Genomic DNA, 24,702 nt, shown 5'->3' with positions numbered 1-24,702 from the left:
GGTATGAGCTTTCGTGTGCATGCACACTTCTTCAGATACACACATGCACACGAAAGCTCATACCAAGAACTAACTTAGTTGGTCTTTAAGGTGCTACTGGAAGGAAAAAAATTTTTTTGTTTTGACTATGGCAGACCAACACGGCTACCTATCTGTAACTGTTCCTGTGTTGACCAGCTGGCAGCTCGGGGGCAAGAGACGCCTGATGGAGCCGGGCTTTTGGCAAAGCTGATGGAGCCAGCCTCCTGCAGCCTCCCTCTCCTGCTGTTGTTTTTGCCCCTTCTGCACAATGCAGAATTGCACGCTCAATTAACTGCAGATTCAGCTGGGCGCAACAGATCCGAGTAATTGCTGGGGATCCCTGCCGCCAAACCCTGCTGCTGCTGCTTCCTTCCTGCCAGGCTCGGGCTGGCAGATCGGCTTTGCCCGCCTGCTGCTCCAGCTCCCGCCACGCAGCGACCACAACAAGGACCCCTCAGCGCGCAGGCGCGCAGCTTTTCCCGGCACGCCTGCGCAGAGATGGGGCGGGGGGGGAAATCGCCCCAGCCTCGCGCATGCGCACATCCTCCGGGAGGCGTGGCCCGCCCGCACCTGGCGCCTGCGCGGAGAGGGCGTAGAAACGGCGCTTGGCGCGCATGCGCCCGGCCAGCACTCCCGCCTCCTGAGCCAGCGCGAGGAGCCGGCGTCCGGCGCGCGGGCGGGCGGGGAAGGCGCCGCGTGAGGCAAGAGCGCGTGGGAGGCTGGTCCGCTGCGCGTGCGCGCGGGAGAGTGGCGGCGGTGTGGCAGCCGCCGCCGCGGCGTCCCGCGGGCTCTGCGCATGCGCGGGGCCAAGCGAGTGGGAGGCGTCGGGCCCCGGCGGCGGTGGCGGCGGAGGAGGCGCGGAAGGCCGGGAAGGACAATGGCGGCGGCGGCGGCGGCGGCGGCGGCCGCCTCAGCAGCAGCGGCGGCGGCCGTGCCTGCAGGCGGCGGGGTGGGCGGCGTCCTGGGGGGCGCGCCCGGCTCGGGGGTCTCCTCCTCCGCCGCCCCGTTGTCGGCGTCGCGGCGCAAGGACGGCGGCCCCTCGGGGAAGTTCTGGGAGAGCCCCGACACCGTCTCTCAGCTGGACGCCGCGCGGGCCTGGCTCGGCAAGCACTGCAAGAAGGTGAGGAGGCCCAGGCGCTGCGAGGGGCTTCCCGGCGGCGGCGTCGCCTGAGGAGAAAGAGGCCTCGCCTTCTTCCCCTCGGGGGGCCCCGCCCGCCCGCTCTCTTTCTCCTCACGGGCCCCTTGCCTTCCCTCGGCGAGGGAGGGAGGGAGGCGGGGCCTCGGGGGGAAGCCGCCCCCTCCCGCCCCTGGCACCGGACCCTCTGCCCGAGGGAGCCTCCCTCTGGCGGGGCTGGCGGAGAGCGGGGCAGGACAAAGGGAGGCGGCTGGAGTGCCAAAAAGAAAACAAAAGCCCCAAGATGGGAGGTGGTCTGCCTTTGAAGGGCGGCTGAAGTCAGCGGGGTTTACTCCCGAGTAAGGGAGTGCAGAATAAGGAGGAGGGAAGCCAGGTGGGGCCAGGTGTAGGCGAGCGACACTGGGATGCGAGGGGTTGTTTCTGGAGGGTTGTTTCCCATTATAAAGAGTATTTGAGGGGTGGATCAGCAGGACTGCAGCCAGCCAACTTCCTTTGGGACTGATAGGGGTGCATGTAAACACGCTTGCAGGTTGCATTTTGCTGTAAACAGGTGCTGAATTGTTGGCCGGCGGAAGGGTGACCCTTTTCGGGTCATGTGGTTTGTGTTTATCTTCTGTATGTAGATGTTTACATACAGAATAAGTATTGGAGGGGAGGAGGGTCGTTGGTTTGTTCTTGTTTTCACTATATATTCTGTATTTTTTTATCTTGTATTTTTATGCTCTAAACTGCCCTGAGACCTGTGCATGAAGGGCAGCATGCAAATTCAAGAAATGAATAAATAGAAGGGGTGTGTGTGGCTTAAGAGAGAAAGGAACTGAATGGAGTGTAATCCTGGGCTCCTTGTCTCCTGAGAATGGTAGTTTAAAGGGGGAGTGGCTTGTGCAAATTGGTTCAGACTTGGCCAGGGTGTCCTGTTACCTACCTGGGTTTAGGGGAAAGAGGATAGCCTTTTCCAGCTGAATGGGAGCTCTTGTGTGAAGCGAAGGGGGCGGGCTCTGTGCGGAAGAGGCAAGGTCTTTGCTTTCCCTGGGAAGAGCTAACAAAGGGCCAGCTGCCTCTTCACCCTGCAGTTGTGGGGCTTGTTATGTTAAAGCTGTCCCTGCTTCAAATATCAGGTTGCTGTTATTCTTTATTTTCAGCCTTTCTGCAGGGGGGGGGGGCTATAAGAGGTCAGAGGGATAATGTGTGATGGAACAAAAGCGGGGGGAGGTTGTCCATTTGTAAAGGTCTCTGGGGCACATGCTCAGTGTGGTCTTTTGTCCTAAGAGGACTTCTGGGCCTAGATGTGTGAGCTGACAGGGCTATCAGTTTCATTTAAGTCTAGCTGAACCTGTCTTTGCATTAATTTCTGAGGTGGTGGTGAAACCGTGAAGTGTGTCCAAGGTCCTCTGTGTGTGGCCAAGAAATTACGTACCATGTGGAACTTCAAATATGGGCTTGTTTCCCCTTTTTACGAGATGTCTTGGCATAGTAAAAGGGATAACGTTCATAGCAGCATATAATCTCTGAGACAGTTAAAACATTATTAACATAGCAGTAAAAAGCATTATTGAAGTCTCAGAGGTTAGAGAATGAAACTGTTGGAAGTGTTCTTTAAAAGCATGAATGTAATAGATGAGGAAATAATTACTACCAATGCAGGAACCCAGGGCATAGATACAGAATTAAAACTACATTTACGTGTTTCCCTAGACCCAGAGATATGTGATGGCTTTATTATTCCCTTTTTGAGGATGGAGCTTGGGAGGATGGTTGCCATCTAGCTCCATGCGTGGTTGGAAGAATCAGATTACCTGGACCCATCTCAGTCTTGTTTCAGGCCTAATTTTGCAATGAAGAAGCCTTGGTTGATGACCTGTGCTGGGAGAGGATTGACCCTCTTGGTTTTTCTCTCAGTGGCTTTTGATACTGTTCTCCATGGTATTCATCTGGAGTGGCACTGCTGGTTGTGTGTTGAAGGCAGAGTGATATGGTGGTTGTGTTCTGTCTTATCCGTATGGCAGTTTCCAGAGAGTGGCAGTGGGGGACTGCTGTGTGAGCCCATAGCAAGCCGGCTATGTGGTTCTGGGGCTCCTTCCTGACCCCCATGCTTTTTGACATCTGTATGAGTGGTTATCAGGGTAGGGTTGGAACAGAGTCTTTAGTATGCTGTTGACACCCAGCTCCTGTTTCTCCCTTAATCAGTTAAGGCTGTATAACTGCTCGATCGTTGCTTTGAGGTAGGAATGCTTTGGTTGGGGGCCAGAAAACTGAAGTTAAACCCAACAAAACAGGTGGCTTTGTAGCTCTTATGTCCAGGAATTGGGTAAGAGGCCTGTTCTGCATGGAGTTGCAATCCCCTTGAAGTGGCCAGGTGCATACCTTGGAAGTAGTCCTAGATCTTTCTTTGTGTGGAAGCCAAAGTAGCATCAGTGGTATTTCTAACATCTACTGGTTCACCAACTATGGCCATTCCTGGTTCGGTATAGCCTGGCTGCAGTAATCCTCACCCCCTGGCTACAACCTGAACTGATGCTGTATAGATTGAACAGGTAGTGCTCTGGAGAACTCTGCTGGAGTAACTGCGCTGTAACTGTGGTGTCCAACTTTGTCCAAACCTGAGCCCCTTTATCCTTAAAGGACAGCACAACTTAGAGGAGGCTGCTAAAGATGTCAGAACAGTGCTTTGTGGGCCAGATTTCAAAAGGGCATTCATCACTCAGAAAAGCTCTGCTGAATGGCTGTTTGCAAACACAGCAATGACAGAGAAGCAAGCTTTCTTTGTTGCTATCACTGCCACATGGTTAGTGTAGTAGTGCATTCTCACCCATGTTCATTTAGAGTCGAAGGTTGATGCCACCTGTGCTCTTGCTGTCCGTTCTGCTGCTTCAATGCACACATGTCATTAGAGTACCAAGACAGCCCCATGGTTGACATGGATGCTGTGAAGTCCTGAGACAGCCACCCAGCTCCTGTCATCAGAAAGATGGCAGTCTCTTTCACCTTCCCTGTCTTCGACACTTAACTCCCCTGGTCCACCTCTAACAAAACACCAGGCAGCAGATAACATTCAAGCGAACAACAGTGTTGTAAAGTAAATAATTAATGCCAGGGGATATCAGACTAGGAGATGCTTGCAGTATAAAAATACCAGGCACAAATCACACTCCAGCTTTTACCTGGGATCAAAGAGGCACTCAGAATCACTGAGAGCTCCCAAGCGCTTTGCCTCTGAAGTGCTGAACAGTGTCAGGTGTGATACACTTCCCCATCTCTTGCCAAAGGGCCCATGCAGCCTTGCCAATATGCCCACAGAAATTACTAACCTGCAGTTTTATTTTTTCTCATAAAGTGGTTGGCAGAGGCTGAACTCTTTTTATGAAGGAAAAAGGAGACTAGTAAGACTGACTTTGCTTCTGTGCAGAGTGCAGAGGAGGGAATTTCCCTTTGTTCCTAGCTCAGAAATTCAGGGAGATACCAGAGAGTTTCAGTGAAGGTGGCACTTCGCTTGGCTTCCTTCATGCCCATGATAGAAATAAATACAACACTTCTTTGTCTCCAGCAGATGGCAGCCCAGTGCCCACTCACCTGTGTGTGATTATTCCACATTGCCTGTGATAATGCAAGACTAGATATGTGGGGAGGGTTAAGGCTTAGTGGGGACCATAAGCAACGTCTACCTAGACCAAACTTTCAAATTCCTGTGAAATACCATTTCTTTTACACATCCGTCAGTGCACATGGTGGTTTACAGCATAAGTGAAAAAACTGGGTTGCTGTGCAAAGGAAGTGACTGCTTTTAAATTTGACAGTCGAGATGACAGAGGAAAGGGATGTGAGAGAGGCAATGGCAGTTCAGGATACTGGTGAACAAATGTCAATACACAGACTTTGTTGCAATTGGGTATGAAGACGGGGTGTCAAGCAAAGGCTCCACGGAAAGAGGGTTTTGAGGATCACTTTAATTTGTGAAATGTTCATACCAATGTGCATTTATCTTACTGATGCAAGCTCATGCATTTGAACAGTGGACAAAAATGTGAACCTAATCTTGGGTAGCAAATGGTTATCAGCTTTGTCCACTGTTGGACGCTGTTTATAAGAAGTCCATGCGATATAAATAGGGTGCCCTTAATGCTTCATAGATGCCCAGAGTGGCTGGGGCAACCCACTAAGATGAGCAGAGTACAAATAATTTATTATTATTATTATTGTTAGTAGTAGTAGTAGTACTAGCAGCAGCAGCAATAGTAGTAGTAGTAGTATACTGTAGTGTTGAACACAGGAGTAGTACTGGCCTTGCCATTGATGGTTTGCATTTAATGTATTGAAAACTAACAGCAGCTTAAGTGAACTTGGCAAATTTAAATCTAATGACAGCTGCTCTTTGACTGCCTAGCTACTAACTTGTGTTGCAGGATAACTCTTAAAAGTCAGGATTAAAAAGTCACCAACATGGCAGAAATGAACCTTGAATTTGTGGCATTAAAATTGCTATAGCTTGTGAGTGACTTTCCAGATGAGTGAAAAGACAAAGATTGATTTGGGAAATGTTTGCTTTTCAGTATGTTCAAGCAGATGCTCCTACCAATAAAACACTGGCTGGGCTTGTGGTGCAGCTGCTGCAGTTTCAGGAAGATGCCTTCGGAAAACATGTTGCCAATCCTGCCTTTACAAAGTTCCCTGTGAGTATTTAAAACGCTCTTGTAATGTTTCTTCAGCTGTTGTGTTTGCCATATTCTTCAAAGTAAATAGGTCTACAGCTGCCTTCTGAAAAGCTGCCAACACTTAAGAGTGGGAGGCTGTACAGTGGTACCTCGGGTTACATATGCTTCAGGTTACAGACTCTGCTAACCCAGAAATACTACCTCGGGTTAAGAGCTTTGCTTCAGGATAAGAACAGAAATCATGCGGTGGCAGCAGGAGGCCCCATTAGCTAAAGTGGTGCTTCAGGTTAAGAACAGTTTCAGGTTAAGAACGGACCTCCGGAACGAATTAAGTACTTAATCTGAGGTACCACTGTATTTGAACCCAGAAGCAAAAGGATTCTTCCTGTTTCACTTGGTGTCAGAAACACAAGTTGACCAATTTAGCCTTCACTCTTTGTAATTCTTGTGCTGTTATATCTGCTAACAACCCTGCAGGGTTCAATATACTAAGAATACTGCAGGATTAAATCTGGGCTTTGTTTTGAGACTTTAATACATAAGTAGATGGAACCCAAATATGTGCTTGGTCCAAGCCATTTAGGATTTCATAGGTAATTGCCAGCATCTTGGAGTTACAATTCCTTTTGTGAACTTCAAGATGGCAAATTCAGTGATGGCTTGCATTTCAATTGATCTTTTTGTCTTTATGATTTAAATTAAATAGATCAGTCTTGATTACCCCTCCTTATGTAGTTCTTGTTGGCCACAGTACTGGAGCAACTTGAGAGACCATGTACCATATTTTTCGCCCCATAGGACGCACTTTTTCCCCTCCAAAAATGAAGGGGAAATGTGTGTGCGTCCTATGGGGCGAATGCAGGCATTCGCTGAAGCCTGGAGAGTGAGAGGAGTCGGTGCGCACCGACCCCTCTCGCTCTCCAGGCTTCATGCAGATCTCTGCAAGCCGTGGGAGCCCACGCTGGGCTCCCGCAGCTTGCGGAGAGTTGCCTGCATGCCGAAGGCTGGGCGCGCTGAGCTCAGCACGCCCAGGCTTTGCGCAGCTCTCCGCAAGGCGCAGGAGCCTGGCGCCGGGCTCCCACTGCTTGCGGAGAGTTGCCTGTTCTGGGGGCTGGGGTCGGGGGAAGCCCGGGCTTCCCCAGCCCCACGCCTGGGGGGGGGAAAATAATTTTTTTTCCTTTATTTCCCCCCCCCCCAAAAAAAACTAGGTGCGCCTTATGGGACGGTGCGTCCTATAGGGCGAAAAATACGGTATTTTATTGTAGAATATTTCACTACACCCCTGACAAGAGGGATAGCTAGGATAGTCACACACAGAGGACTGACTAGACCTCAAGGGGCCCTGATTTGGTGCTGAGTAATTCTCTAGGACCCTGACTTTGTTTGGGTTCGTATCATTTGCTCCTACTTGGTTGTGCCGATTAATTAGGAGGGTAGGAGTGAAATAACTGTTCACATACACTCTGGGAGTTGTTTCTGTGGAACACATGGCCTGTCAATTTTTGCACTACAGATTTGCAATGCTGCAGATTTTCAAGCAGTGTACTCTTTAATATTTTAGATTCACATGAACTTTAAGGACAGTATGCAGGACCCAAATGTAACTTGAAATCTCTAACATTGTGGGGGGTGGGTGGGAGATGCAGGAGACCAGTGAGGTGTGTGTACTTTGAGTTTCAGCCTGCCAATACTTTGTTCAAATAATGTGATATTTTTTTTTGCAACTGGTTCCTTGGGAGGCTTGTACTGTGAGTATGAATGTCACCTTGATATTTTCTCTGTTTTAGGCAAAGTGCTTCATGGACTTCAAAGCTGGAGGAACACTATGTCACATTCTTGGTGCTGCATATAAGTACAAAAATGAGCAAGGATGGTGAGTCTTTTTCTTTTCATCTTTTCCACAGAATTCCCAAGTCCTGCTCATGAGCATGTGGCACTCGCTGCATTAGTTTTAGGTGGACAGATGAAAATGATTTTATTTCAAAGAACTTGTAGTTAAATCAGGTTTTTCATTGGAAAATTACTCTCTTGATTCTTTCCTGTATGTTGTTATTTTGTAATATAGTGGGTTGGGTCCATAGATAAGCATGGCAAAGTTGACTTTCCAATAGTAGTAGTAGTAGTAATACTACTACTACTAATAATAATAATAATTTATTATTTATACCACGCCCATCTGGCTGGGTTTCCCCAGCCACTCTGGGCGGCTTCTAACAAAACATTAAAATACAGTAACCTATTAAACGTTTAAAGCTTCCCTAAACAGGGCTGCCTTCATATTTCTTCTAAACGTTTGGTGGTTATTTTTCTCTTTGACATCTGGTGGGAGGGCGTTCCATAGGGCAGGTGCCACTACCGAGAAGGCCCTCTGCCTGGTTCCCTGTAACTTGGCTTCTTGCAGCGAGGGAACCGCCAGAAGGCCCTCGGTGCTGGACCTCAGTGTCCAGGCAGAACGAGGGAGGTGGAGATGCTCCTTCAGGTATACTGGACCGAGGCCTAACACACACACACACACACACACACACACACACACACACACACAGAGAGAGAGGTTCTATAGATTCTGTGGGATCAGGTGGTCTGGCATGTCCAGGGGGCAGGGTGTGTGTGAATCATGTTGTAGCAACTTCCGGAGGCAGAGGAAAGTTTGCTTTCTCTGTCTAGCTTCATGCTTATCTGTGGATCCTATCTGGTGATTTTACATGCCATTAGAGAACTTCTGAAGCAGAGTGGCATAGCATTTTTTAAATAGTTGCTTGTTTTTCTTTTGACCGCTCAAATTTCCTTTCAGACCTTGTTAGTGTTTCAGATTCTGGCATTCACTTCATGATGAGTGAGAATAAAGGAACAAACAGATGCCCGGAGCAAACGGGGCAAGAGCATTAGATCTCATTCTTCCCTGTAACTTTGAAAATAATCCAGCTGGCTACTATCCTTAAACAAAACACTGGATTAGGCTTTGGATTGAGCCAGCGATGCAACTCTTGATATTTTCAAGGCTTGTAGAAGAGGAGGAAAGGAAACAGTTTAGTCCATACACTTGTATGCATACATGCTTCTCCTGTTGCACATATGGTCTGTGGTGAAGATAATGGACTGCTGTAATTCCATTATATGGCTGCTTATTTTCCTTTTGACGCATAGCATTTTTCTGGGGTATCTCCCTTCCCCCAAATCCTAGATAATTGTGGTTGTTCTCACTGCCTTTGTTTTTTGTCTGGCCTCATCTTCCTTTCTCTCTCTCCACCCCATTAAGTTGGGGTTCCTTGGAGTGCCCTAAGTCTAAAGGTTCCCTAGGAAACGTTTCTGTATTTATGGACAGAACTTCTGATGGAATTGATGGAAAAAGGTGTTGCCTTATTAAATGCACAGGACCATCACTATAATTATCAGATGCTGTATAGCCCTAATTCCATGCAATGCTGTCTTGAATTATCCCAAACATGTCTAAAGGTTTTTATCTATTCTAAGTACTATATAAATATTTTTTGTTGCAGGCGCCGATTTGATTTGCAGAACCCTTCCCGAATGGATCGAAATGTCGAAATGTTTATGAATATTGAAAAAACATTGGTGCAGGCAAGAATTCTGTTAATAATAATGATTAATTTATGGTCTTCTGTGTGGAAATTTATTTCTAGCTTTAAGGCTTGCTGTGAATGTGGTCACATACCCACCTGTGAACGTATGTAAAAATTGCATTTGTAGCTTGCTGGCATATCGTCCCATTAAAAATAAAGTTTAGCAGGAGGATAAGGGAATAAATGTGTATGTAATTAAGAATTCAGGAAAGGAAGCAATTATTTTAATTTATAAAGAAGGATTATCACTTGTAGAACAATTAATTGGCACAAAGTTCTTCAGTCTTGCCTACCTTCACAATAACCCTGTGAGGCAGATCAGTCATGTTTGGGATACTGCAGCAGAGCAAACATGATTTTCCTGGAGCCGTATGGCAGAGGTGCCAGGTCTAGGTGCCCATGCTAGCGCACTTGGTTATGCTTGCAAAATTCATTTCTTAATTTAGTAAACAATTTATATACTGCTTGGTTATAATAGGACCTTACATGAATGAACCTCAAAATAATAAGTTACATTTCAAACTGTACTACAAAGGAGGCATGGACAAAGAAAACCACAAATGGTGATCCTATAGCTCACTTTCTCTTCGGCTGTTGATACTTCACCAGCAAACCTGCTGGGCTTTGATGATCATTCATGTGCTGGGATGTCACCAGCACAAACTTAGCTGAGAGCAGTATTCTGTTCAACTAACCACTTTGTGTGTATACCTGAGACGTAGCTGTCTTCGAGTTGACCTTGACAGAGCTTCTGCAATGTGAACATTTCCATCTCTACCAGCAGAAATTAGCCTTATAAAAGATACTGGCTGGGATCCATAGAGATCATCATCATCAACAACAACAACAACTATTATTATTATTATTATTATTATTATTATTATTATTATTATTTATATTCCACACATCTGACTGAGTTACCCCAGCCACTCTGGATTCTCTCATGATAAAGCACATCTAATGGGATGTTTACTTGGGACAGCAGATCCCCATTCTTTATGAGATACTGATTTGAAAAGCCCCTCCATTTCACACATGGTTTGACACATGATGCAGGAGGCGGCTTCAGACATAGGAAATTCCAAGCACCTTACATGTTGTATTGTTTTTGGAAGCTTGCTATTATCATAAATTTTGACATTAAATATACATTTAATTCTAAACAAACACGGCAGATACTGTTGCTTTCCTGGTTGTGGGAATAATGAGATATTAATTGTGATGGACTGAGCCCTAGTGTGCAATAAACTAGCCCTGGTGCATCTTAATGCTCTTGATCCTTGATTCTTTTGGTTTCTCAGTTGAACTCTTGGCTGCTTATAGTGTCTCTGTGCACTGAGCTACAGCTGAATACTAGCACAGTGTGGGGAAAGTAGATGGAGAAGTTTTTCTCCTCCTCGTGATGCTGGAACCAAATGAGGTTCTCTGGTGAAGCTGGGCAGAGATTCAGAACATACAAACAGGAAGTATTTATTCAAATAGTGCATGCAGGTGTCCCCCCCCCAAAAAAAACCTAGACAGAAATTATATTCCAGAACCCGTGCGCATAAGTGGGGAGCATCCTTTAAATGCCCTCTCTGCCACACTGTCTCCAATCCAGACAAAGAATAGGTAAAGGTAAAGGGACCCCTGACAATTAGGTCCAGTCGTGGCCGACTCTGGGGTTGTGGTGCTCATCTCGCTTTACTGGCCGAGGGAGCCGGCGTACAGCTTCCGGGTCATGTGGCCAGCATGACTAAGCCGCTTCTGGCGAACCAGAGCAGCGCACGGAAACACCATTTACCTTCCCGCCAGAGCGGTACCTATTTATCTCCTTGCACTTTGACGTGCTTTCAAACTGCTAGGTTGGCAGGAGCAGGGACCGAGCAATGAGAGTTCACCCCGTTGCGGGGATTGGAACCGCCGACCTTCTGATCGGCAAGTCCTAGGCTCTGTGGTTTAACCCACAGTGCCACCCGCATCACTAGACAAAGAATACTGTATACAAAAATATTCACAACTAGAATGGAAGCTCTGGAGTCGGCTGGAGGATGTGCGGGAAAGCAGCTACTGCTGCTACCGCTCTCACCAGCTGTTAGGCACAAAGGCTGAGCAGCCTAAACAAAGCCCAGCTGCACCTCTTTGGGGCTTCCTCTGCCCTCACAGATGTCCTCTTTGGGCTCCAGGGATGGTCCCCTTGCAAGCCATGAAGACTCTCCAGCTCTCTCCTGCCATTTCCAGGTTGTGTGTAAATGGATTACCTTAGTTGTGCCGGTAATCTCTTTATTACTGGTTTTTGTTTTTAATAAAACGATCTTTCCTTTATTTTCTCTTCCAGAATAACTGTCTGAGCAGACCAACCATCTACCTCGTACCAGAAATTGAACTGAAGTTGGCTAATAAGCTAAAGGACATTGTCAAACGTCACCAGGTATCAGGCACATCATACATTTTGCATGTCAAATGTTGATCTTTTTAGCATAATTGCAAAGGGACTCAGCACATAGGAACATAATTATTTCAGACTCTGATCTCCGGGCTGGCGAACTACTGGCCCTCCAGATGTTGGTGGATTTCCAACACCCATCAACCCCAGACAGCATGACCAATGGCCAAGGATTATGGGAGTTGTAGATCAGCAACATTTGCAGGGCCACAGATTCTCCATGTCTGCTCTAGCTAATAGAACTTTCTGAAGGAGATGGTGATTTACTTCAGCTTGTGATGTAGACTTGAGTCAAGTGACTAAAATGTATTTCCTGCTCACCTTCAATATAACTGTAATAATTCCATTTTACATGTATCTTGTCCCTGTGAAAACCTCTTTGGCATCATAGGCGTGTCCACAGGTGCAACATGATGTCAGATTGAAAGGCTACAATCTTGGTGTGAGGTGCCTATTAGTAATATCTTCATTATTTGCTACCTTCCAATCTGGGGTCCACATTACTCTGGACTGTAGAGTAGGAGCTGCTTTCCTCCTAAGCCCTTCCTCTCCGAGAGAACAGCTAGGGAAGAACTTCAACTGCAATGGCTGTCTTCTCTTCTCCACAGCTGAAAAGGGGCTCCTGGGGACATTTGTCCACTGGCCTCATAAACCTGGAACAAGCACTGGTCAGCTTTTTGTCGTAATGGCAATATTCAATCCTTGACTTAATGACACCAGGGATTAGCTGTGTGAATTGGAAGAGGCTCTTTGCTCCCTCTTCTCCCCTACTCCAAAAGGAAATGAGGGGAACATGCCAGCAGTCTTTAGTTTTCCTATTGGAGATTAACTTCTCACCCAAATAGTTGATGGGAAAGCTGAGAATACATACATATATACATACATATGTAATTTCATTTGTATGCCACCCTTCCACAGTTCAGACCATCCTCAAGCCTGCTTACAACATGAAAAAACATGTAATTGCAATGTAACAGAAGAAGTCCTAAACAGTCTTCCTTTGGTGATCCCTCGTAGCCGAGTAAGATTGTCTTCCATAAAGACGGTTTTAACAACGAGTCCGTAAGTGACTGCGGAGGCCAATTCTGGATCCACACGTCCAGATCCACACGCCCTTCCACAGTGGGGACATTGGTTCCGGGCGGGAGTTGATCACGGTGTGGATTTGCCAAGCGTGCCTTCCTCTTGGCACGTTTCTCCCTTTTGTCCTGAGTTTGAGTGTCTTCAAAGCCCGTGACATCATTGCTAAAGGCTGTTCTCCAACTGGAGCGCTCACAGGCCAGTGTTTCCCAGTCGTCAGTGTTTATACTACATTTTTTAAAGATTTGCCTTGAAAGAGTCTTTAAACCTCTTTTGTTGACCACCAGCATTACGCTTTCCATTTTAAAGTTTGGAATAGAGTAGTTGCTTTGGAAGACGATCATCAGGCATCCTAAACAATAAATGGAACGTTAAAAAATACACACCCAAGCGGAGCAATTCCCACAAAAACCATAAGATCTAAAATAAAAATACGTAACAACAGCAGCAGCAGCATCCCTCTTCCCGCAAAATCCTTCCACAGTACACTAGAACAAGAGTCTGTTCAGCAGCCTCAGCTTGTGTAGCTGGGGTCAGTCAGAGTCCCGCCCTCCCAAGCCAGGTGGGAAAAGGCCTGCAAGGCAGGGAGCAGGTCTTCTAGGACTCACAACCAAAATGGTATCTAAGAATAGACTTAAGTGTATTGTGCTTCTCGCTAAAAGCAGCTTAGTGTTTATATAGCTTGTGAAATCAGCAGTGGATTACAGCGTATTAATGTTAAGTTGTCTTAACACCAAGGGCAGGTGGCAGCATGTCCACTTAATCTAAAATTATGGCATTCACTAAAATGGGCCCTGGCAGAGGTAGAAAATATGCTCTTAAATTTTATTAAATATAAGAAACAGCTTATTGATTAAGTATAGAAAGAACATCATGCAAGACATCAGGTTTCCACATCGCTGAAAACAACGTCAGGTCAAGTTGATTTAAATGATACTAATAGAATGCAGTTGGTTTATATTTATTATATATTGATGAGAGGATATAATATTTATAAGAGTCCGCTGAAAAAGAACCCAGCAGACAGGAGTTTTTTGTTTCCATTGTTAGCTGGAGGGGATAGCAACTTAGACCCCCCCCCCCCCGCAAGTAATGAAAACATTTGCCTATAACTTCTAAAACAAATCTGCATTTAAAAGGGGTAGGAAATCTGAATTGCAAATGATGATGCTTACAAAACAATCTATGTATAAACTGGTGTATAAGAAATCTAATGTGCAGATTCATGGTGGGATCAGTGCTGGGTGATGCTCGTAGTTTATTTGAATTAATAGATGACTCTCCTGTATCTTGAAAGAAAGAGGAAGCAGTTTAGACTACTTCACTTGCACTAACGGCTGGAATTTTTAGGGGTTTTCCTTGGTAAGAAACCAAAATGGGTGTGCTCTTACTATGCCCAGAGTCCAGTTGAGGAAATGGGGCCTATAGATCACTATTCCAATGCCATCTAGTGTCATGTTGTATCCAGGCTCCAAATATGGCATGTTGCTGGGAAAGGAAGGTGATTCTTTATGCATTTATTCCTTTACATATTTCTGATGCAATACCTGTTTTTGTTCTTTCCTAGGGCACAGTCACAGATGAGAAGTCTAAAGCCACCCACCATATTTATCCTGTTCCTACCTCATTGGATGAAGGTAAAATTCATTCATTCATTTCTTACTACTCACCTCAAGGGTCTTTGGACCAAAAGCTGATATAGAAGTATTCTAAGTAAATGAAATATTTTGTATCAATCCCATCAGTTTTGTGATAAAAAAACAGATTTCTAAAAAAATACTAAGGAGGTGTTCTGGAGAGTGGAAAGCATCAATTATGCATTATAAAGAGTGAAATGAGATATGTCTGAAACCTAATGGGTAGTTCGATCAACATAGCTTTTTTCATTCAGTCTACAGACCTTGGAATGGGGGAAATGGTTTTTGAGCATTACCTGGGATACCACAGAGAAATATCTTAATAGGTTTCAGGGTACTGAGGTTTGTATATAACTTCATTTATGCTGTCAGTGCCCACAAAACGAATGAATACAGGTGGATAATACAATACCCTGTCCCACACGGGGTAGGGTATTTTAATTTTGACAGTAGAGGAGATTATCTTGGTGTAGAGAAATGTCAAAGGTAAGCAGAATGAATCTAAGCAAATGTGATTAGATGTACTTAGGCTTTGTTTCAATTTAGGATGAGAAGTAAGGTGTGGGGTCTCACAGTAAAGATGGGTTTTCCAGGAACAGTTTGGTGCACATTACTGATCTGAGAGGGACGCGGGTGGCGCTGTGGGTTAAATCACAGAGCCTAGGACTTGCCGATCAGAAGGTCGGAGGTTCGAATCCCCGCAACGGGGTGAGCTCCCATTGCTCGGTCCTAGCTCCTGCCAACCTAGCAGTTCGAGAGCATGTCAAAGTGCAAGTAGATAAATAGGTACCGCTCCAGCGGGAAGGTAAACGACGTTTCTGGGCGCTGCTCTGGTTCGCCAGAAGCGGCTTAGTCATGCTGGCCACATGACCCGGAAGCTGTACGCTGGCTCCCTCGGCCAATAAAGCAAGATGAGTGCTGCAACCCCAGAGTCGGTTACGACTGGACCTAATGGTCAGGGGTCCCTTTACCAATCTGAGAGGAGGTGTCAGGAAAAAAAGGCCATAAGGGAGAAGGGGGTGGAATCACTTAAGTATCTATTCACAGAGCAGCACCTTTCCAACTAATAATTAGCATGAGAAATCCCATTAGATGTTCTGAGCCTTGCATATTGTGAGCTGGTTTGCGTGTCATGCTAAGCCACCATTTTGTTTTGAACCACAGCTTGCTTCTGAACATCCCACTGCTGCTTTGCAAATGTGGCAGAAACACAACAGCATTGCAGGTTGTGTTGTACAAACTCAGATTGTGGTTTGTTTGTTTGTTTGTTTGTTTGTTTGTTTGTTTGAGCAAACCATGAATGGTAAGCTATCAAAAGCAAGTCCATTAAGAGCAAGCCATCCTCAATTCCCAGGCATCAGAATCACCAATGAAGAGCACCATGTCTTTCCATAATCTATCCATGGATAGCTCAGTTGGTTAGAGTGTGGTGATAATGTCACCACGCTTGCAGGTTGAATCCCTGGATGGGGCAGCTGCATATTTCTGCATAGTAGGGGGTCCTTAGGGCCCCTTCGAACTCTTATAATTCTATGACAATGGGGTTATTCTAACCACCACCACTCCAATCCCCTGAACCGATCCCAATCTGTTTCGGAGCAACACTAGATGGCAGCATTCATCTGTGCGGATCTTTGAGCACACAGTGGCTTCATCATCCGTGCTGTGTGTGTTTTGCATTCTAGTGGTGTCTGTTGAATTTTCCTGTGTGCTTAATTCATTGTGATGTGTTTTCTGCTGCGTTGTATTGAATCTGAGATTGTTTAAAGGGTGCAGCGAATCATTTTTATTTAGCTGTTGGAAAAAATTGAGAAAAATTCAGGTGCTACCCTAAAGTAGCCTCTTGTGCTAGTAGCCTTTTGTTCTGGTCCATCCATCTTTTCCTTCTGCATAAGCGCAAAGCAGAGCTGCTGAAATGGCATCGTGAAAAAAGCATGTATGAACATGTGCCTGCTTGTTTACACTGTTGTCCTTATGTGGGTCACCGAGTATTTTTGACAGAACATATTTGCATTGGAAGGGAAGAGGTTCTTTTCTCTGTTCAACCCACTCACTGTGGAAAAGGGAAACTTGCTCTTCTGCTATACCCTGCTTTTGGATATGCTTGGTTGATCTGGGCAGCTTTCTCTGTATTGATGTATTTTTTCCCATTGCTGTCAACATTCCCCCCCCCCCCCCGGTCATCTTTATTTGGGCGGGGGGAACCCTCTTCTTAGAATAATAGAATTGTAGAGTTGGAAGGGATCACAAGGATCATCTAGTCCAAACCTCTGCAATGCAGGAATCTTTTGCCCCAGGTGGAGCTCGAACCCAAGACCCTGAGATTTAAGAGTCTCATGCTCCACCAGTTGAGCTGCCCCAATCCTCAATCAATCAGTTTATTACAGTCATAGACCAGCAGTGGCTAAAAATACAAGACTTATAATAACAATATACAATAATTATAAAAGCAAGCCAGAATAAAAACAGGGAGGCAAGAATCGCTAACCAACTAGACGCAGGGGTCAGCAAACTTTTTCAGCAGGGGGCCGGTCCACTGTCCCTCAGACCTTGTGGGGGGCCAGACTATATTGGGGGGGGGAATGAACAAATTCCTATGCCCCACAAATAACCCAGAGATGCATTTTAAATAAAAGGACACATTCTACTCATGTAAAAACATGCTGATTCCCGGCTGGATTTAGAAGGCGATTGGGCTGGATCCGGCCCCCGGGCCTTAGTTTGCCTATCCATGAACTAGAGTTTTGGCTCTAAAATGAAAACAATCCAACTGAACACCGGTGAAGGAGAGCCATGCGTCTGACACCACCTTCTTAAAATGAGTGAAGAATGTAAGAATAATCTCCTGGATCAGGCCAATAGCCCCACTCTAGTATCCTGTTCTCACAGTGGCCAACTAGATGCCTGTTCTGGGAAACAAGAAATGCAGGGCTGGAGCTCAGCAGCACCTCTATCCACTTGCGCTTCCCAAAAGCTGGTATTCAGAGGAGCACTGCCTCTGACCATGTTGGGAGAACATCTTAATTCTGGCTAGTAGCCATTAACAGAGTCGCTCCCCATGGATTGGTCTAACCCTCTGTTGAAGCCACTCAAGTTGGTGGCATCCAACTACTGCTTGTGGGAGGGAGCAGAATAGATTTGCATGCCAAATCTGTGCTAACGTGCGGTGTTTGTAAAAGAGCTTACATTTTTCTAAGTCTTTCAGCAGAGGAGCTTCTCTGCTGGTGCAGCCTCCCCTCTCTCCAATGACAAGCGCACTCAGGCAGCGGTCTAGACTCCTGTGAGATCTGCTCGGCCTTGAAATTCTGCCGTGTCAGCCCGCTCCGCCCTCAGGGGAGGATAGGATTTCTCACTTCAAAAATAGCGTTTCCTCTTTCTGGGAATGAAGTATCACTTGAAAGCTGTGCTCCGCTTCCTTTATCTGGAAGAAAGCACGATCCTTTTGAGCTGGGCTGAGTGCAGATTACAAAAAGGAAAGAAAAAGGGGGAGGGGAGGAATAGTGTTTGGCAGGATGCGCAGAGGTCATAATGAAGGGAGCAAACTTGGGGAGCAGAAGCTGATCTGTGTGCGAATGCTGCTTTTGCCCTGGTTCTCGGCCTGAGAAAGTCCAGGGTGGGCGGTGGGAGGGAACAAGAGAGGGAGGAATTATGCCAAGAATTGTGTTACGCTTTTGGAAGCTGGCTGCATGCGGCGACTGTCTTTCCTCTCCTCTCTCTGAACTCTCCATGACCTGTCAGCCCTCAGCCAGCCTGAGCCTCAGTTATCTCTGCTTCCCCACAGCATCCCGTCCTCTGCCACTCCTTGGTTGCAAGATTGTCGTCAAAAAAGCATTGGCCAAGTAAAGCTGTGCACGTTCAGTTTCCTCCATTTGCATGAAATAGGTTTGAGCTACAAGATGCTGACATATTTGGGTTAAAGGCAGGTTTAAGAATTGTCCGCGAAATGTGTGATTATCACCGAGTTGCGACATTTAAATGCCATACTCGAGACAAATCTGCAAAATACAAAGCTGCACAAAGGAACAATACAGTGGTACCTCGGGTTACATACGCTTCAGGTTACAGACTCCGGTAACCCAGAAATAGTGCTTCAGGTTAAGAACTTTGCTTCACAGGATGAGAACAGAAATCGTGCTCCAGCGGCGCGGCGGCAGCAGGAGGCCCCATTAGCTAAAGTGGTGCTTCAGGTTAAGAACAGTTTCAGGTTAAGTACGGACCTCTGGAACGAATTAAGTACTTAACCCGAGGTACCACTGTACTCAATATCCACAGGGCCTCATTTACTAATGTTAAACTCCCGTGACCTTGAAATGATGGAGCAAACTTATTTATTTACGTTTTATGTCCCTTCAGGAACCTCAAACCGGCTAACATTGTGAAAACTCCGTAGAACAACCAGAATAAAACGTTTCTCAAATGCAATTAAAAGCTTGTTAGTAACTTGCTGAGTAGGATGAAGGAGTGGGGATGAAGTGTTGAGATGCACCATTAGTGGCAACCCTCATCACTGCAAAAGCAACATGTATACAGTCTCCAACTTCTAGAAATTTTAATGGTAAATAGATAGGGCTCAGATTTAATAGTTTCACTGGAGTAATGAAATCTACAGGGACCTTTTGAGGACCAAAGCCTTTGCTCCAATTGTGCACAGGGCTGCAATAAGAATAAAGTGGCCTTTGCCAACCCAGTGCCCTCCAGGTGTTTTGGACTACAACTCCCATCAGTTCTAGCCAGCTATCCCATACAGCGGGAACTGAGGTGTTACCGAATTAAATTCCTCTTAACGTTGTTCAGTTTACTTCATAGATAATAAAGGATGGGGAATAGTCAGCTCTAAGTTTCTACTGTAAACCTTTTTCAAAATAGCTTGCTTCCCTTTTTCTTGTCTTTTTTACACACACGGTTCAATTTGATGTTATATTCCATATTTATAATCCAATTTCTTCCATCCTTGCTTGTACAAATATAATCTGAACTAACATTCAGAGTAGGGTTGCCGAATCTTAAATGTAGAGAAGAAAACTTCAAATAAAGAAATCATAGGCTCCCCTCCCCCCCCAACCGTCTTTTGCACCGAATAAAGTCTTATCTCAAGTTCAGACCTTAAAGTCCTTGCAGTTGGTTTTGTTCCGCAGTTTGTGATCTCATCTCTTCTAGCACGCACCTGCACTTTAGTCCAATTAAGCTCTAATTAACAGGAGAACCTCTGCTTCTTAATGGCGGCGTTGGAGGGTTTTCTCCAGGCGAGGTGCTTTTGCACTCCACGCCTCACTGACCCCTGCATTCCATGTACCGAGATGGACTGTGAAGTCCATTCCCCCGCATCCCTGGGGGAAATTTCCAGGAATGATTTACCCTCTGTTCTTGTTTTTCCATGGCCTATGCTCTCCCACTGTTGTGGGGGCTGCCTCCATTAAGGCAGACCGGAACCAGAAGCCTCTAAGGCCCTCCTTCGGATGCCCCTGCCAAATGTGATGCAGTGGGTACAGCTAGAGAAGACATTTTCAGGGATGGCACCCTGGTTATGGAATGCCCTGCCCAGAGAGACTTGCCTGGTTAGGGCACCTGTGTTAGGGCATTTCCATCTTTTAGTGATTTCCTAAGTCTTTTGTATGTGTTTGGAGTTTTAAGAAGTGGAAAATTTTGGTGTGAACTTTGCTATATGGATGTCATCATCTGTTCCTGTTTTACACTTTATTGTTTACAGGCAAACACTGCTGTTTGGCAGTGTATAAATGTTGGAAATAAAAATACAGTGTTACCTCTGGATACGAACGCTTCTGGTTGCGCATGCATCGGGTTATGAGCAGCGCTAACACAGAAGTAGTTGCTCCGGGATGCGAACTTTGCTCTGCGATGCGAGTGGAAATCGCGCGCCAGACGCACTTTCGCTAATGGTACCTCATGTTAAGAACAGTTTCAGGATAAGAACAGACCTCCGGAACAAATTACCGTATTTTTCGCCCTATAGACACACGTTTTCCCCTCCAAAAATGAGGGGGAAATGTGTGTGTGTCCTATGGGGAGAATGCAGGCTTTCGCTAAAGCCTGGAGAGCGAGAGGGGTCGGTGTGCACCAACCCCTCTGGCTCTCCAGGCTTCAGGAAGCTCTGCGCAACCCTCGGGAGCCCGGCGCGAAGCTGCACCGGGCTCCCGAGGGTTGCGCAGAGCTGCCTGCACTCCTGGGCTTCACACAGCTCCGCGCAACCAAAGGTTGCGCAGAGCTGCCTGCATTCCAAAGCCTGGGGCGCGCTGAAGAGCACGCCCGGGCTTCACGCAGCTCTCCGCAAGCCTGGGTAGACCGGCGCAGCTCCCTAGGCTTGCAGATAGCAGGCTGTTCTGGGGCTGGGGTCGGGGGAAGCTCGGGCTTCCCCTGCGCCAGCCCCGTGCCTGGGGGGGAAATAATTTTTTTCCCCTTTATTCCCCCCCCCAAAAAAAACTAGTTGCGTCCTATGGGGCGAAAAATACGGTAAGTTCGTAACCAGAGGTACCACTAAATGTCCCTCCTATTCTGTCCTGTACTACTGCTTTTCTCCTTGCTCCACGCTGACAAAGCTCTTACCCAGATACTGAGAACTGAGCCAATCTGAGCAGCAGTTACCTTCCAACTCTACCTTTGCTGCTTAGTGTGAGCCCTTTGTAGATGGACATTCCATTAAGAAAATGAATCTCCAACCCAGCCTCTTGTGAACTCTTCCCTTTGGGATGACAAAAGTGAATGTTTTCAAGCTTGTGAAACTGGAACGGTGTTAAAGCTGGATCACTTTCTGACCCTAATGGCATTTTATTTTTCCCTTTTGCAGAAGAGTGGCTAAGACCTGTAATGAAGAAAGACAAGCAAGTTCTTGTGCATTGGGGCTATTACCCAGACAGGTAATGACAAGGATTGAAGTGCCAGCACCCATTTTTCAAAAGTATTGCCCCTTTCTTATCGGGTGGGAGGGATACATTCTGTCCCTACCATTTGAAATTCAAGGTGGCTGTCTGCACAGATGTTTGTCCAAGAGCACTGCTGCTGTGACCCTTATAAAAGACCACCCATCATTAGATACATGAAATATCCTCACCTTGATAATACAGAATTGGTTCAGAAGTAACACCAAACCATGGCTTTCCCTAACCGTAGAATAGACCCCAAACCATATTTTCTCTTCCAAATAGACAGGCAAACTCCAGTTTGTGTGGTTTCCTTTCCCCTTACCTCCTTTGATAATTCATAGATGCTCTCCCAAACAGCAGCCCCTCAGTGCAGTCCAACATAACAAACTGCCATTTTCCTAAACCATCCTATGCAGGCTGTCGTCAGACTGTGGTTCAGATCCTGTTTTGACGGCTGTTTGCAAGCCATAGTTTTGTCCCCCATGATTGTTGGTTCAGGCAGTACAATAAACCACATTTTGGATTTGCATGTGATGTTTTGACATTATGTCTGCACCATCTTCTGAGAGAAGCAGATATGGTGATCTTGAGAAACACTAACCCACACCAAAAATCCATAATATATTCCTTCCTCATAACTGGCTGTAAACTGCCATCTGTTACACTGTCCACATCCTTTCATAAACACACATTATGTTATTTTGGGTCAACTGTTGCAGCCTTTGCTTTGCAATTGCTTTGTTTTTATCGTGTTTTGATTAATAGTTTTTAGGAAATGTTGAATTGTGTTGTGGTGTTTTTCTTTTAATCGGATTAGATTATATTAAGTGGCGTAATTCTTGTAGAAATGAATAATTGCTGGGCTCCTTAAGGTGTTGAGCAGCTGTTCCATTGAAATGGTAGCTGAGGGCTCCTTTTGCTCAACTGCTGTGTCTACTGCCTTGCCCAAAGATATGTTTTGCCACCAGACCTGCTATTTCATTACACTTATTTCAACACATTTTCCCAGCTTCAGCATACCATGTCTTTTAAAAGGCTTGCTTTCTTTCTTTCTTTCTTCCTTCCTTCCTTCCTTCCTTCCTTCCTTCTTTCCTTCCTTTTACAATGAGTGTGATGCAAAATCACTGGGTGCTTTTATTATGGCAGTGCTACCATAATGAAACTACCTGAGGGATGAGTTCACATTGTTGCTTTTGATTTTCCTTTATAGCTATGACACTTGGGTTCATGCTACTGATATAGATGCCGAAATCGAAGACCCTCCAATTCCAGAGAAGCCTTGGAAGGTGAGTGTGTGCTCTTCCCGAAATTGCGCTGACGTAATTTCACAGCCTTCCGTTCCCAGAGGGAAATGGTATTTGAAAGAATGCAGCGTGTTGTTTCACACATGCAAAGTACGAAAGAGGGCAAGCAGTAAGTCTAGAATATCAATAGACAAAGCACTTGTCTTACTAAACCAAAATAATTCTTCCCATGGCAGCAGGAAAAGCTCCCTTTATTTATTTACTTACTAAGGTGTTCCTTAAAAACATAAACACTTCAAGTGGTGTACAAATAGTACAGTGGTACCTCGGGTTACATACGCTTCAGGTTACAGACTCCGCTAATCCAGAAATAGTACCTCGGGTTAAGAACTTTGCTTCAGGATGAGAACAGAAATCGTGCTCTGGCGGCCCGGCAGCAGCAGGAGGCCCCATTAGCTAAAGCGGTGCTTCAGGTTAAGAACAGTTTCAGGTTAAGAACGGGCCTCCGGAACGAATTAAGTACTTAACCCGAGGTACCACTGTATGAAAAAACCCAAAACCAATATTTTAAGACTACGTTATAAAATAATAAAAATACATGTAAACTGCTTTGAGGTGTTTTTATTTTTTTACAATTGAGCTGTATGTAAATTTCATGAAATAAATATATTGAAACTGAGGAAAGAAACTGTTTAGAATTGAGCTCTTCAATGCTGCAAATTGTTTAAAAATTAAATGAGAATTTTTTATTTATTTAAGCAATTCAGTGGGTGGCTCTCATCTCTCCTGCCCCCAAAGTAAGGCAGGAGGGGTTTGCCTGGACTTCAGCTCCTAGCACAGGTTATCCCATTGCCACAGCACAGGAATGGTCCTTCGTAAACTATTTCATTAACCAGATTAAATGTTTGTTATTGTATTGCCAGGGCCTTTTGTTTCTAAGGGCCAATGTATCATTAAAAAGCCCTAGTGCTGGAAATGAGAACTTGTTAGGGCAAAGGAGGTCTGTTTGATTAAAGGCTTGGAGTTCATGCTAATGATGACAAGGTTCGTAATTTCTGGAGTCTGTTGAACTTCGAGGCAGTACAACACTGGCAGCCTTATTTCTGCTTTCAGAATGATTAGAGGCCTGTGTGCAGTAGTTGTGAGTGGAGGCTGTTTTCATTCGTTGAGAGAGAAAAATAAGGAAATTGTTTCAATAGAACTGCTTCTTTTCAGATAATTGCTGTACTTGTGTGACAACATGAAACATTATTCCCGGATTCATTAATTCATTTTCCTGCAGTCAGCAGAATAATAGTATTACGTGATGAGAATTAAGGTGAAGGAACAGAGGAGAGCTGTGTCAGTGGGCTGGAAAGACTGGGCTCAGAGCTCTAGTGCCACATAAGATGCTCCTGAACTCTAACCTTGTTGAAACAAAAGCAAAAGAACCCGTTTTAAATTTCAGCTTTTTAAAGTTTTGGGCTGGCAAGTTGTACAGAGGTGGGTGCTGCTTCCACCTGCCTTTTGTTGACCCCTCTCTGCCTATGAACTGAGTATGCTGGGCTGTTTTGGTCTACATCCCTCTTGAGCCCCAGCCAGCACAGCCACCAAAATATCTGGAGGGCACCAGGCTGGTGAAGGCCAAACTAAATCTCATGAACACACCCTGTATACTGGGAATGGCTAACTTGTTGGACCCCAGATTTTGGTGGGCTCCAACTTCCACCATGGGAATGCTTCTCAGCTCTGCTACTGAAGATTATTTCAACGGTTGCTTTTGCAGACTCAATTTAAGACCTACATGAATAGCATGTCTCTGTACCCCTGGAAGGCAACTGTACATTGTTGGAAGCCACCCAGAACTGCTGGGGCAACCCAGTCAGACGGGCAGCATATAAACAATAAAATTATTGTCATTATTTTAGTCTCTCTTTTGCAGTTCTTCATTCTTGGTGGTTTTTGTGTTGCAGTGCTTTTTGTGATCTGTTTTGTGTTCTGTTCCTGTGTACTACTTGGCTATTATCTGAATGCAGAACAGTTTACAAATTCTGACAAATAAAAATTAATGTG

The 24,702-nt window shown here is 45.6% G+C and overlaps 1 protein-coding gene across 1 annotated transcript in view; it reads left to right on the top strand.

Annotated features, from left to right (window-relative positions):
• The first annotated feature begins 743 nt into the window (after window positions 1–743).
• Window positions 744–24,702, top strand: part of SMARCC1 (SWI/SNF related BAF chromatin remodeling complex subunit C1) — a 92,382-nt gene continuing 68,423 nt past the window's right edge. The window contains exons 1-8 of the mRNA XM_083579298.1: window positions 744–1,141; window positions 5,704–5,823; window positions 7,593–7,678; window positions 9,303–9,384; window positions 11,704–11,796; window positions 14,459–14,528; window positions 21,331–21,400; window positions 22,617–22,692. Coding sequence (XP_083435424.1) covers window positions 818–1,141; window positions 5,704–5,823; window positions 7,593–7,678; window positions 9,303–9,384; window positions 11,704–11,796; window positions 14,459–14,528; window positions 21,331–21,400; window positions 22,617–22,692 — 921 coding nt within the window. The 5' untranslated portion in view covers window positions 744–817. The remainder of the gene's footprint in view (window positions 1,142–5,703; window positions 5,824–7,592; window positions 7,679–9,302; window positions 9,385–11,703; window positions 11,797–14,458; window positions 14,529–21,330; window positions 21,401–22,616; window positions 22,693–24,702) is intronic.

The sequence above is a fragment of the Podarcis filfolensis genome (assembly GCF_964270895.1).
Source record: "Podarcis filfolensis genome assembly, chromosome: 12".
NCBI classification, from domain to species: Eukaryota; Metazoa; Chordata; class Lepidosauria; order Squamata; family Lacertidae; genus Podarcis; species Podarcis filfolensis.
This window is presented reverse-complemented; position numbering and strand designations above follow the sequence as displayed.